The 14849-nt window shown below is 39.0% G+C and overlaps 1 protein-coding gene and 1 pseudogene across 1 annotated transcript; one reads left to right on the top strand and one right to left on the bottom strand.

Annotated features, from left to right (window-relative positions):
* Positions 1 to 6636: 6636 nt before the first annotated feature.
* BNAC03G07210D (rhamnogalacturonan I rhamnosyltransferase 1) lies at positions 6637 to 9675 on the top strand. Its single transcript, XM_013873310.3, has 8 exons — positions 6637 to 7581; positions 7647 to 7714; positions 7796 to 7884; positions 7981 to 8146; positions 8218 to 8513; positions 8593 to 8797; positions 8879 to 9036; positions 9113 to 9675. Exons 1-8 carry the CDS (start codon positions 7278 to 7280, stop codon positions 9357 to 9359), a joined length of 1533 nt encoding a protein of 510 aa, XP_013728764.1. The 5' UTR covers positions 6637 to 7277; the 3' UTR covers positions 9360 to 9675.
* A 2171-nt stretch (positions 9676 to 11846) lies between these two features.
* Positions 11847 to 14184, bottom strand: LOC106432479 (annotated as a pseudogene).
* Positions 14185 to 14849: the final 665 nt, after the last annotated feature.

Here is a 14849-nt window from a genome sequence, read left to right as displayed (position 1 = left end):
ATTGTTGTTCTTAGTTTTTAAATACTTCAAGATTTGAATATAAGGTTTTTAGTAATAAGTTTGTTTTGTACTTTAAAAGGGATCCTTGACAGTTTGTTAAAATATGTACCTTGTTTTACAAATATTAGTAATTGACAGTTAGTTAAAATAAACCATCCAGAGCAAGACAAAATTGTGATCGGCTCTCAAAATCTAATAAAATTTTCAGTCCAGAAATCTTATTTTAGTTCTATTAATGGCTGCTTTATTAAAAAGTTTTAAATGTATCTATTTATATTTGTTACTTGGTTTCGAAAACAAAACATATTAATTCCTTCTTATGTATTCATGCATTTGTTTCCTACAAGTACCACTAAATCTCTTCACAAGAAAAATCCTTAAACCAAATTAAAATAAACACAAACACCTGTTCAGTCTCTTCTTATCTCAAAGTTAGATGATATGTTCCTAAAATATACACATGCATTTTTGAAATCTAGAATATTATAATGTTGAAAATGATAATGCATTCGACTTGGGGACATATCTATACCATGCTTCGGTTGAAATCAAGGTAGCAATCTAGTTTAAGTTGTTGTTGTATAAGGATAGTGTTTTTTTTTTTCTGAAACAAATAAGTATAGTGTTTAGTTCTAAAAAATGTTATATAGTTTCATGATTTTTTCTTTTCGGAACGTTGAGTTCATTTGAAATAATAAACCTTACAATTCCACAATGTTTTTTGATACTTTGTACTGGATTGACAAATGACAACTGTAATAAACAGAGCTGGTCCATTTACATATTTATTTATTATACATACTGAAGACCTACTTTACTTTATTTATTTGCCACAAATTTAATATTATCTTTGGATCTCTCATTGTCCAATGGATGTCATAAGTGAGAGTTCCACAAGTCTAGAATATGCTATTTTCAAAACAATTGCATATAGTTAGTTATCTTACTAAATAAATACATATTATGCAGACATTCTAAATTGATTAAAAATGTGGACCATATCGTAAGTTTACACCTTTGATTATTGTATGCTTTCAGTTCAGATATATTTTTGTTAATAGTTTTGACGGTTAACTTCGTGATTAGGTTTGCTTAACGACATTATTAATTAGTAGGGCTGCTAATGTGGTTTAGATAGTGAAAACTAAATAAATAGATAAGATGTACTCCTAGTATTTTTCTCTATATTCTTTATTTATCACCAAAATACATATGAGTGCATGCATATAAGTACGAATAAAAAGATAATATACTTTATTACTTTATTTAATTAAAGGTCTACTTTGGCTTTGTATAAAATCATTGTTAAAAAATAATAATCCGGAATCTTTGTGAGCTGAGGTCGTTTGGTTGCTGCCGGTTTTGAAGCTTTGTGTTGCTCTCTTGTTGTTGTTGTTTGTGTTGGAGATAGCTCTTTGAAGCTAGTGTCTCTGTTCTGTTCAGGCTGTTGAACAGGGAGGACGTGGTTGTACTCATACCATTTATATAGTGGATTTTTGAGTGGACTACGGTCCCGTGGTTTTTCCTTCTCACATCGAGGAGGTTTTCCACGTAAAAATTGTGTGTCTCATTTAGTTATCGCAACTTTGATATCTTGCCATCGTCGAAGTATTTTCCTCACAGGTTCGCACAAGGTCAGGGGAACACGACCATTAGTATTTCCGCTGCGCCGTGTGACTTTCCCCAACAGAGTGGTATCAGAGCTTCAGGTTTTAGAGCTTTGGTTTTGATAACTTTGGGTTATTATTTGCTTGTGTGAAAGATGGAAAATATGAGCAAGATGATAAGCTTGAATGGTGCTAACTATCATCTATGGAAGGGCAAGATGGAGGATTTGCTCTTTGTTAAAGAATTCCATGTTCCAGTCTTCGAAGAGCAGAAACCTGAGAAGAAGACGGATGAAGAGTGGAAGCTGCAGCATCGCCAAGTGTGTGGGTTGATAAGGCAGTGGGTAGATGATAATGTGTTGCATCACATTGAGACTGAGACGGATGCTCGTTCTTTGTGGAAGAAGCTGGAGCAGTTATATGCTAGGAAGACCGGAAACAGCAAGATGTACATGATCAAGAAGTTGATTGAGCTGAGGTATCAGGAGGGGACTCCAATGACAGATCACTTGAATGCGTTTCAGGGATTGCTCAACAGGTTGTCTGATATGGGCATCAAGTTTGATGATGATATTCACGGTCTGTGGCTTCTCGGTACTTTACCGGACTCTTGGGAGGTTTTCAGGATGTCTCTTTGTAACTCCGCGTCGGAAGGTGTTATTTCGATGGATTCAGTGAAGAATAGTGTTCTTAATGAGGAAGCAAGAAGGCAGTCGAATGCTAGCAGTTCGCGTTCAGATGTCTTTGTTACTGAGTCAAGGGGGAGAAGTACAAGTAGAGATCCCAAGAGAGACAAGAACAGGAGCAGGAGCAAGTCTAATAGATTTACTAATATGGAGTCCTACTTCTGTCATAAGAAAGGGCACATGAAGAAGGATTGCTGGAAGTTGAAAAACAAGCAGCAAGGAAATCAAGAAGAAAAGGTGGATCGGATGACTCTCACCGAAGATCAGTTTCTCATTCTTCTTGAGGGTGATGCCATTAATGTCGCATGCCAGGACACCAGTTGGGTGATTGACAGTGGAGCTACTACTCTTGCTACATCACAACGGGATTTGTTTTCTACCTATACTACGGGTAATTATGGTTCTGTGAAGATGGGGAATGATGCGATGGCTCAGGTTGCTGGCATTGGTGATGTTTGCTTGGAGACTAGTCTTGGTACTAGGCTGGTGCTTAAGGATGTTAAGCATGTTCCTGATATTAGGATGAATCTGATATCGACGGGAAGACTTGATGATGAGGGTTATTTCAGTTTGCACGGTGGTGGTAAATGGAAGCTCTCTCACGGTTCTTTGATTGTGGCTCGAGGTGAGAAGTCTTCATCTTTCTATTGGATGCAGGCTAAGGTCTCCAAAGATGTTGTTAATGCGGTGGAGAATGATAATGCCATGGAGTTATGGCATAAGAGACTCGGTCACATGAGTGAGAAGGGAATGGCTGTGTTGTCTAAGAATGAGGTGATTCCAGGAATCTCTGGTTTGCACCTACAGAAGTGTTCGCATTGCTTTGCGGGAAAACAACACAGGGTATCTTTCAAGTCTTTCGCACCTTCTAGGAAACCCAAGGTACTGGATTTGGTACACTCAGATGTGTGTGGTCCAATGAAGACAAGATCTCTTGGCGGCGCATCATATTTTGTGACTTTTATTGATGATCATTCAAGGAAGTCGTGGGTATTTCCTATGAGGACGAAGGATCAGGTGCTGGGATATTTCAAGCACTTTGTGGCATTGGTTGAGAGACAAACGGGGAAGAAGCTGAAGTGTATCCGCAGTGATAATGGTGGAGAGTATCTTGGACCATTTGATGCTTATTGCAAAGAGCATGGAATAAGGCATCAGTTCACGCCACCTCATACTCCACAGTTGAATGGGTTGGCTGAGAGGATGAATCGGACGATTGTCGAGAGGATGAGATGTTTGATCTCACAGTCAGGCTTATCGATGACTTTCTGGGCAGAAGCTTTGAACACAATGGTTCATGTGCTGAATTTGTCACCAAGTGCTCCATTGGATGGTGATGTTCCAGAGAGGGTTTGGACTAGTAAGGATGTTTCTTACAGTCACTTGAGGGTCTTTGGGTGTAAGGCATTTGTTCATATTCTCAAGGTTGATAGATCGAAGCTTGAGATGAAGTCGCGGCAGTGTGTGTTCATCGGTTATGGTCATGATGAGTTTGGGTACAGATTTTACGATCCCGTTAAGAGGAAGCTCGTAAGGAGCAGAGATGTTGTGTTTATGGAAGATCAAACGATTAAGGACATTGACAAGTCCAAAAACCCAACTCAGATTTTTGAGGGTTTGATCGATACAGAGGCTACTCCTTCTACATCGGTTCACGGTGAGGTTGAGGTTGAGGTTCAGGATAATGCACCCAGTGCAGATGCTCCCGCACATGAAGATGGTAGTGGTGATCATGGTGACGATCATGGTGAGACACCAGCTGCTGAGAACCAACCTACTATTGTTAGAAGATCCGAGAGAGGTCTTAAACCGTCGACAAGGTATGATCCTAGTGAGTATGTATTACTTACTGATGGGGGAGAACCTGAAAGCTATGATGAAGCTTTGGAGGATGAACACAAGGATAAGTGGTTTGGAGCCATGGATGAGGAGATGGATTCTTTTGAGGAGAACCATACTTTTGAGTTGGTGGAATTGCCTAAGGGCAAGAAGGCTCTGCTTAATAAGTGGGTGTACATAATTAAGCATGAGGATGATAATTTGCCACCTCGACACAAGGCTAGATTGGTTGTGAAAGGCTACAGCCAAAAGAAGGGAATTGATTATGATGAAATATTTTCTCCTGTTGTGAAGATGTCATCCATTCGGGTTGTACTTGGATTGGCAGCGAGCCTTGATCTAGAGGTTGAGCAAATGGACATGAAGACTGCTTTCCTTCATGGTAATTTGGAGGAAGAGATCTACATGGAACAACCGGAAGGCTATGTGCAAAAGGGCAAAGAAAATTTGGTTTGCCGCTTGAAGAAAAGCCTTTATGGATTGAAGCAAGCACCAAGGCAGTGGTACATGAAGTTCAAGTCTGTTATGGGGGAGCATGGTTATGCAGAGACTGATTCAAACCATTGTGTATTTGTGAAGGTGTTCGGTGAGGATGATTTTATCATCTTGTTGCTGTATGTCGATGATATGTTGATTGTGGGCAGGAACATGGACAGAATTAAGGAGTTGAAAGAGCAGCTCAGTGAGTCCTTTGCCATGAAAGATATGGGTCCAGTGAAACAGATTCTTGGTATGAGAATTATTCGGGATAGAGGTGAGAAGCTGATTCACTTATCTCAGGAGAAGTACATTGAAAAAGTACTAAAGCGGTTTCACATGGACAAGTCTAAAGTGTTGAGTACTCCTCTTGCTCCACACTTAAGACTGAGCAGTCAACAAAGTCCGAAGACATATGCGGAGAAGGAAGATATGGCGAAGGTTCCATATGCTTCTGCAGTGGGTAGTTTGATGTATGCCATGGTCTGTACAAGACCGGATTTAGCCTACGCCGTTGGAGTTGTCAGCAGGTTTCTCTCCAATCCGGGAAGAGAACATTGGAATGCTGTGAAGTGGATTTTGAGATATCTCAGAGGGACTTCTAATTTGAAGATTACATTTGGAGGTAAGAAGTCATTGCTTGTCAGTTACACTGATTCTGACATGTCGGGAGATGCTGATTCTAGCAAATCTACTTCGGGTTACTTGGTAACATTTGCGGGTGGAGCTGTGGCATGGCAGTCAAGGTTGCAAAAGTGTGTTGCACTATCTACCACTGAGGCAGAGTTCATTGCTGCAGTTGAAGCTTGTAAAGAGCTGTTGTGGATGAAGAACTTATGTGAAGAGATCGGTTTTAAGCAAGAAAAGTATGTGTTGCTTTGTGATAGTCAAAGCGCTATTTGTCTCGGGAAGAATTCTACATTTCATTCAAAGTCAAAACACATTCAGAGGAGGTATCATTGGATACGTGATGTGGTTGCTTCTAAGGAAGTGGAACTTGAGAAAGTTCATATGGATGATAATGGAGCTGATATGATGACGAAGTCATTACCGAGGGGGAAGCTTGAGGTATGCCGAGAGATAGCTGGAATGGATGTTTCTTCCATCTAGTCGGAGGGGGAGTTTGTTGGGTCCCCCCTAGATGGAGAGAACCAAGTGGGCATGAGACATAATAATTCTCATGACCTTAAGTAATTAGTGATGTTCCCCTTTGAACTGTAGACTCACAATAATAGAGTTTAGAGAAAGAGACAAAAGAGAGAAAGAAGAGAGAAGGAGGAGAAAACTCGTCAGGATATTTTCAAGACTGGTTTTGGAGGATCAAACGGAGCTTGATCGGGCTGATATTTTGTGGAAAGCTTCTTCAGTCAGTGGGTTAGAGATTCACCGAAGGGATTTGGATTTCAACGGTTGGATCTTCTGTTGTAGGAGTTTTAGTGAAGCTGATCGTCACAGTTCTTCAGCGGGACAGTCTTGGGTGTTTGGTAAATCCGACGGTGAGATCTTCTCTTCTTGAGCTGAAATTTGGCAGAGGTATTGTCGACTTGTTTATCTTGGATTTGTACGGTTGGATTAGTTTCTGGAAGCCGGAATCTTTGTGAGCTGAGGTCGTTTGGTTGCTGCCGGTTTTGAAGCTTTGTGTTGCTCTCTTGTTGTTGTTGTTTGTGTTGGAGATAGCTCTTTGAAGCTAGTGTCTCTGTTCTGTTCAGGCTGTTGAACAGGGAGGACGTGGTTGTACTCATACCATTTATATAGTGGATTTTTGAGTGAACTACGGTCCCGTGGTTTTTCCTTCTCACATCGAGGAGGTTTTCCACGTAAAAATTGTGTGTCTCATTTAGTTATCGCAACTTTGATATCTTGCCATCGTCGAAGTATTTTCCTCACAGGTTCGCACAAGGTCAGGGGAACACGACCATTAGTATTTCCGCTGCGCCGTGTGAGTTTCTCCAACAATAAGTACGAATAAAAAGATAATATACTTTATTACTTTATTTAATTAAAGGTCTACTTTGGCTTTGTATAAAATCATTGTTGAAAAATAATAATCCCAAACGCTATTACAGAAAATATTTATCACAACTTCGTTATAAAAAAAGCACTATAAATAACAGTTATTGCCGACGAAATAGAAAAGACCATCCTTTTAATTTCCTTCCTTCCTTGGTACATACTAGAAAAACCATACTCTCTCTTCTTCTCCCTATATCTCCGACCTGCATTCTTCTCTATTCTCCGGTGAAATCTGAACGGAAAATCTCATCAACCAATTAAATCAAAGCATTTTATTTTTCTGCGGTTGCTTTGATTTAAAAGGGTCGATCACCATTGCTGAATCACAAAGCTTTCTCTCATTGTGTCTGTAACTTGAAGTGTTGCCCTCATCACTTGTTCTGGGTTGCTTCTGAGAGTTTTAAAGTTTTCATTTTTAAAACCTAAAGTTTCCTCTTTTATTATTATTTTTAATTTTATTCAGTCGAGCAAGATCTGGGTTTACCTTAGATTAAGACGACGATCGTGGGAACTTAGAAAAAAAAAACTGTTTTTGTTTCGAGGTGTGATTAATGCTCACAGAGAGCGTCATTAAGTGTTCGATGAAATGCCTCTGAGAGAATCTCTGTGCGAAGAAGAGGGGTAGTTAGGTGATTTTAGAAGAAACCAACCAAACATGTGTAAAACGGACAAGTTTCTTTACCACAGGAAACTCTGGGAGATGAAGGTTAGGCTTTTAGGAGAGACTAAAGTTGAGAAACTCAGGAGCTCCTTTGTCTCCAGGTCTCGTATGAGCCTATGGATGATTCGTGCTGTTACCGTATTGTTGCTCTGGAGCTGTTTCGTTCATTTGATGGCTTTGGGAGAGATGTGGGGGCCGAGGTTGTTCAAAGGCTGGCCTTCTTGCTTCAATCAACATGATCTTTCCACGGTTATAGAGATGAGGTCTCTCCCTGCTAAGATCGCCCTTCCGCCTAAAAGTAAGTGTTGGAGTTTTGAGTAATAATGTAGCTAAACTTGGAAACTAATCTTTTTGTTTTCTCAGGGGTATACCAGAACAATGGTTATCTTATGGTTTCCTGCAATGGAGGACTTAATCAAATGAGAGCAGCTGTAAGAAAACGATTTCTATGTGCAAAGTTAGTCTCTTGGTGATATGTTTTACTTACTTTCTTTGTTGTCTGCTCTCTACAGATATGCGATATGGTGACTGTTGCAAGATTCATGAATGTCACACTTGTTGTGCCTGAGCTTGACAAGACCTCGTTTTGGAACGATCCAAGGTGTGTTTGTCATCATCACTTAAAGCTTCTTCTTGACCTCTGTTTTTTATTTCTCAATTGGACAATCTCTTAAATTTGTTTACTTCTTTGGTGCAGTGAGTTTAAAGACATATTTGATGTGGATCACTTCATAACTTCATTAAGAGATGAAGTTCGGATACTTAAAGAGTTGCCTCCAAGGGTTAAGAAAAGAGTTGAGCTTGGAATGTACCACGCAATGCCTCCTATTAGCTGGTCCAACATGTCTTACTACCAAAATCAGGTTAATATTCCTAGGTTAGAGATTAGTTATTCTTTGCTTCTTGTGGTCCTAAATTCTTCAAACCGGAACAGATTCTTCCATTGGTGAAGAAGCACAAGGTCTTACACCTGAATAAAACGGATTCAAGACTAGCTAATAATGGACTGCCTGTGGAGGTTCAGAAGTTGAGGTGCAGAGTGAATTTCAATGGACTTAAGTTCACTCCTCAAATCGAAGAATTAGGTAGACGAGTGGTCAATATTCTGAGAGAGAAAGGTCCCTTTCTCGTCCTGCATCTCAGATACGAGATGGATATGTTGGCATTTTCCGGTTGCTCACATGGTTGCAACCCTGAGGAAGAAGAAGAAGAAGAACTAACAAGAATGAGGTACAACACAAAAAAAAACCGAAAATCTAATCTTTCATGTTGTTCAGACTTTGATGGATTAAACCATCTTTTCTTGTAGATATGCTTATCCATGGTGGAAGGAGAAAGTCATAAACTCTGAGGTGAAGAGGAAAGAAGGCCTTTGTCCTTTAACTCCTGAGGAAACTGCTCTCACGCTGACTGCATTGGGCATTGACCGTAACGTTCAGCTTTACATAGCTGCTGGTGAAATCTACGGTGGTGAAAGGCGGATGAAGGCTTTAACAGACGCTTTTCCAAATGTGGTAAGTAGTCATTTCATTTTCTACTGTTCTTTTCCGAACTTATAACTTCCATTGACTTACATTCTCATAAACCTAACTCAGGTCCGGAAAGAAACGCTACTAGATTCCTCTGATCTTGATTTTTGTCGGAACCATTCATCTCAAATGGCTGCACTTGATTACCTAGTGGCTGTTGAGAGCGATATATTTGTTCCAACTAATGATGGGAACATGGCAAGAGTCGTTGAAGGTCATCGCAGGTGAAATGTCCTTATCTTCCTTCTTCTATCTTCTCCTATCTACATCCGGAGTGGCTGACACCATTTTTTTCTACAGGTTCTTGGGATTTAAGAAGACAGTTCAGCTGAATAGGAAATTCTTAGTTAAGCTGATAGATGAATTTATCGAAGGGTTGTTGACTTGGGATGTGTTCTCGTCCATGGTGAAGGCATTTCACTCTACTCGTATGGGAAGCCCGAAGAGACGGTTAGTGATTCCCAATAAACCAAAGGAAGAAGATTACTTCTATGCCAACCCGCAAGAGTGTCTGCAGCTGTTAGATGAACCATTGAGGGTCATTTGAAGAAGGTGACTTCACCATTGGGGAGAGAACGGCTGAATATGTGGGTTAAAAGCTCTAGTTTACAGTCTGAAAGATTAAGTTACAGTGTGTTTTTTACCGATTTAAGTTACTTAGGGTTCTTGGTGAATAGATTTCTGAAAAAGCTTCCATGGATGGAGAGGAAAAAAAATGTTGATTGAAGCTTTATCCCCATTGTAAAGTTTGGCATCCATGGCCTTGCCAGTTTTGTTAGCTAAATAAAATGTGCCATTTTATGTAAATTAAAGCTTGGTTACATCTTATATATTATATATCAGATTATTATATTCTCTTTTCATAAAAGTTATCCCAATTTTTCTGCCTAGGTAGCAAATGTTGTCTATACAAAAAAAAATCATATTTTTAGCCAAAAAGGAAAACATAATTAACAAATGAGAGTTTTAGTAACATTTTTAACAATCTTATGTAAGTATAGACAATGCAAATGACCAATAAAGTAGATTTATTAGGCAAAATCACAAATTTAAATAATAATTTAGAGTATAAAATTGTGGGTTGTCACTTGTCAACTACTAATTAACGTTTTAGTTTATGAAATGTATTGACTAACATATTGGTTAGTACAATAACACTTAAGTTTCACCTACTAATTCAATATGCTCCGCTACCTTAACTTCAAAAGTGGAATCCGCTCCATTACACGACAGAAACACTAACTCTCAGAGTATGTTGAGAAGCCAACCAAAACACTTTTGCTTGTTTTTTGTTTACAACCAAATCACTTCTATATTTTCTGACAACGATCTTGAGAAATAATGGAGTTGACTCACTAACCCATTAAGTACGTTTTAAAATAATTTACAAAATATTTTAGTATAAACTATTTCGAGAAAACCAAACCAGAAATTAAATCTCGAGAAAATACACATCATTCGAAGAAATGAATACTAATACATAGCTTTCAAGTGATCCAAAAAAAATAGCTATTTTAGTATTGATACAAGTGATCCAAGAAAATATCCCTTTTTCAAAAAAAAAGGTGATCCAAGAAAATATTTAACAGCTTTATATTCCTATCAACGGGTGATCAGTGGCGGAGCCACATGTAACGAGACGGGGGCCACTGAACCCAACAACATTTGAAAATTTAGTGTAATTTGTTAAAACCTAAGCTATATGCACCCATTTTAAATATTGTAGGTTAGTATTCATGCCCCCAACAAAATTATTTCCTGCATCCGCCACTGCGGGTGATCCAAGAATTTTGCTGAGTTTATTGATCGATACCAACACTATTTGATTTTTTTAAGAAAATTCTCTTATCTGTATGCTTTGCCACTGTAATCATGTTCACCTTCATTGCAGTTTTATATCTTCAAAGCTACTTAAACAGAATGATTAGATTTGTTTGTTTTCAAATGAATTGTGCATCACTACAAAAAGTTATACTAATATAATGCTTTAGCCGTTTTGATATGTCTCCCTCTCCCCTGGCTTCAATTTTCTTTGCCAACAGCTCCCTTTAGTGCTTATTAAATGGAATTAATATTCTTGGATCCACTGAGACACATAGCTTTCGCATCACAACAAGTACACAAAAGTTGATCAAGATATCATTATTAATTAATGGGTTCAGAAAGTGGGTGGCTATTGTTTATGGAGTTTTATTAGTTTCTGAAGTTGCTGATCTATTTTTACAGGTTTTTTTCATTTAACAAACTGATGTGATTCTATTTTTTCTTTGTTTTTCTTATTAATCGGTAGACGTTATAGTCCTTTTATAGACAATTAGCCGTTGTTTAAGGCCTAAATCATTCCTCCATGATAGAGTTAGAATAGTGACTTAGAGTACTCACCCAATCTCAAGACCACTAGACCAAGGGAAAGTACATTTAGCTTAATAATTTTTAAAATACATATAAATTGACTGTTTTGAAAATAAATTTAGTATAATTACTTTTTAAAATATAATAGTATAATATACCAATGTTGACAAAAAAAGAAATAATATACATTGACTGGTTTGATAATGAATAAATTATAAATACTTGACATTAACCTCACTTCTTCAATGCTTGAACCAACAGAAAAAAAAACGAAGAAACCCATATCTTAAACCGAACATAACCGGGATTGTAACAAAACAAATTGCGATTGGTCTAGGCAGTTCCGAGATTCCTTTAAAATGATATCCGCACAAAAAGACAAAAAAGGGTTATCCACCTTCCTCTTCCTTCCTATGTCGTCAGTCAACCAACTAAATAATACGACAAAGATCTTTGCTTTTTCTGCTGGTTTCTCATTAGAACTTGAGAGCATGCGGTAGAGTCTTGTCTGAGAATCATCCGAAGAGTCTCTGAATCATCGGAACAAAAGGGTATTTTGTAATCTTGTGTTCATAGAATTCATTCTGTTATTACTCTGTTTTTGATTTAGAGAATTGAAGTGGGTATTCTGATACATAAAGGTCTCTCCTTTTCACATTTTTGTCTAAATCTTTCTTTGAAGTGAATGGAAAAATCTAAACTTTGTTGCTGAAACAGGTGGACGTTACTCTAGTCACACTCTACTTTGGGGTATATCTCCCTTTGAAATTTACATGTTGAGGATAACAATGAAGCATACTACAGAGGAAAAAAAAGAATCACGGATTCAATCGGTATATGAAACTAAGACAGTATACATGATCCAGAACAAGGCACTTATAGGCCACCAATCACCCGTGATGAGTCTGGGATGATACCAAAATCTCCCATTGCACATTCAGAAGGACCTGTCCGAGAAGCAGCAGGGTCTCCCACCTCGTTCCAGTCTATTCCCAGCTTCTCTAGTGCCCTGTAAACGGCATCTGACACATTCGCATCTATCGTCCTCTTCACCGTTCCATGGTCTATGAATGTTTCCACGGGATTGATCCGGCATGGTTGACACCTAAAAACCCAAACAAAACAATAGAAACACGTGTTCACAAGTGGGCAAGTGAAACATGAGACGGGCAAACAAAACATTGACTCACAGTATGAGGTCCAATGAGAGGAGCGACATATATAGTGTCAGAGTAAGCTGGGTTCTTAACACTTGTTGAGGCCCAGAGAAGCCTCTGCTTCTTGGCACCTTTCTTCACCAAAGCTTCCCATCTTGGACCTGAGAACTTCTTCTGGTATAGTTGGTATGCTAATGCAGCTTGAGCCACAGCCGCCTGCAAGAACAACACATCAGGTGCCACAAACTCATAAACTGTGAACCTAGCTTTTTTACCTTGCCACGGAGGTCTAGTGCTTCTGGGGTACCAATATTCTCAAGCATCTTGTCCATGAGGGTATCCACCCTACTGACAAAGAAGGAAGCAACACTTGTAACTCTTGAGAAGTCATCAAGTCCAGACGCCTCGAGTCCATCCAAGTATGCATCAATCACCGCCTCAGATCTGGCTATTGAGAATATAAGCTGATACATAACAGAACAAGGATGTATCATATAAGACCATATAAAATGAAACAACCAGAGTAAAAGCAAAAGCTAAAAGAGGAAAGAGAGAGGGAGATGGTTGTAAAAAAGTTACCGCAGGGTTGCTAGATACACCTCGAACGTCACGGGCAATAAAGGTTTTGAAGTTACTCTTAGCTGCTGTAGAAGCGCACTTGGGGAGACTGAAACTAAACTGCACAAGTTAAAAATAACACAATATTATGAGAAAAACATCATAAGATGCTCGCCAATGCTTAAGGAGAAAATCAGAAACAGGTTATAACTAGTGAAACCAACATTACTCAAAACATCCAATGGACCAGGCTCAAAGAACATGCAAGCTCTCACGGCAGAAAACTAGAAAAACAAAAAAATCAAAACAAAAACGCAGCCTTACCTGTCCAGAGTGAATGAGAGTCACCAGTAAGTACTTTTTATACGCCTCAAGAGCTATGGCGTTGACAGTATACAATGGAGCAGTGACAGCCTGAGAAAAAGCACTTCAATCGAGTTAACTAAAGCACAATTCCATGACCGCTAAAAACATGTGAAAAAGTAAAACCATGGTATTGTCATATAACAGTTATAGTAAAAAACCAAGTGTGGGTCACAGAGAATACAGTAGCATCTGGAGCACAAGCCTTTCCGCCTCCTTAGCATTAGCAAGTTGGACCATGTTGGCTATATCTTGAAGCGACAAGGTCAAGAACTTGTGAGTCAATCTCAAAATGTTACGCTTGTAAAGGGATGACACTGCTTGCTAAACTAATCCAAGGTTCTTATCCTGAAAAAGGGTAAATGTAACGTCAACCTTAACCCACATAACAAAGTCAAAAACCAAGCTTTGCTCAAAAAAAAAATCAATCTTTATACAAATACCTGAATAGGTTTGGCATTTGTGGGAGGGGTTGCATCACAATCGTCCAATCCTATGGAAATCAAACAAAGAAAACATATGAGTAGTTTCCAATACATACATAATCAAGCAAGAGCATTGGAACATAGGTTGGATCGTTTTCAAGATCATCATCGGTAGTCTCATCCGTAGTTTCACCGCCTTCATCGTCGTCCTCCGCCGCCCCTTCTTCCTCGGCCTCCTCGTCCCCTTCTTCTCCCGTCGATAGTGAATGAGCGCCAGATTCGGCCTGTATTGGGGGTGATGCGTTCTTCTGACGAATTCTCCTCCTCCGTCGCGACGGTACACCCAACAACCGGTCCGAGTCGTATCGACGAGCAGTTGAGTTGTCTGGGTCGGTTCACCGGCGTCCAGTCGTAGTTATCTGAAAAGAGACCTTCGACAAAAGGGGGCCCAGGGCCGAGTAACTCGACGGTGATGTTGAACGGAGGATTCGGCTGGTCCTGCCTGTCTAAAACGGCATCCAATTCGTCGTGCTCCAGCCACCGTTGGGTCGAATGATGGAAAATAGCGTCGAACGCCCCGTCGCCGCCGACGACCATCTCTTGGAGATTCGTATTCGCCATTTTCTTTTTCTTGATCTCGCGTTTGATGGTTGAGTCTAATTAATGAAGAAAGAAAACCCTTTATACAGAACATAAAGATCTCAGCCGTAGGTTTAAATCTACGTGAGATGTGAACCGTTAATTTGCTTTCAACACAAGGTCACGCGCTTAAAGCCACGTTTAGTAATTAATATAGGTAAAACTTTTATTTATACAAGGTCAAATAAATATTCTTCCGCTTTTAGAAAAAAAAAACATATAATTATTCCATAATTTATTTTGACTGATCAATTAGTATTTAGGTCAGCTCAATATTTTATAATCTACTCAACTACACTTTGAAGGGATGTGTGACATGTCCATAATTGTTATTTTAAACCATAAGCTCTCAAACTCATTAGAGCATATGATTATTGGTATCTGGAGACATGCTATTTGCCAGGATTTCCACATAAATTTGGAACAAAAGGCGATAGTGGTCAACATGTCAAAAGCTTGTTTTTTTTTTGGGTCAACATGTCAAAAGCTTGTTCTAATAGACCAAATTCTTTATATTCTTTATATATATAAAACAATGTTTCT

Source organism: Brassica napus, chromosome C3 (genome assembly GCF_020379485.1).
Source record: "Brassica napus cultivar Da-Ae chromosome C3, Da-Ae, whole genome shotgun sequence".
NCBI classification, from domain to species: Eukaryota; Viridiplantae; Streptophyta; class Magnoliopsida; order Brassicales; family Brassicaceae; genus Brassica; species Brassica napus.
Note: the sequence above shows the minus strand (reverse complement) of the source record. Positions and strands in the feature narration are given on the sequence as shown.

Excerpts from the sequence above, each read along its gene's own strand:
- BNAC03G07210D (XM_013873310.3), top strand. The coding sequence starts at position 7,278 with ATGTGTAAAACGGACAAGTTTCTTTACCACAGGAAACTCTGGGAGATG. Across the intron at positions 7,885-7,980 it reads TCGTTTTGGAACGATCCAAG|TGAGTTTAAAGACATATTTG; the intron begins GTGTGTTTGTCA and ends TCTTTGGTGCAG. Across the intron at positions 8,514-8,592 it reads GAAGAACTAACAAGAATGAG|ATATGCTTATCCATGGTGGA; the intron begins GTACAACACAAA and ends CTTTTCTTGTAG.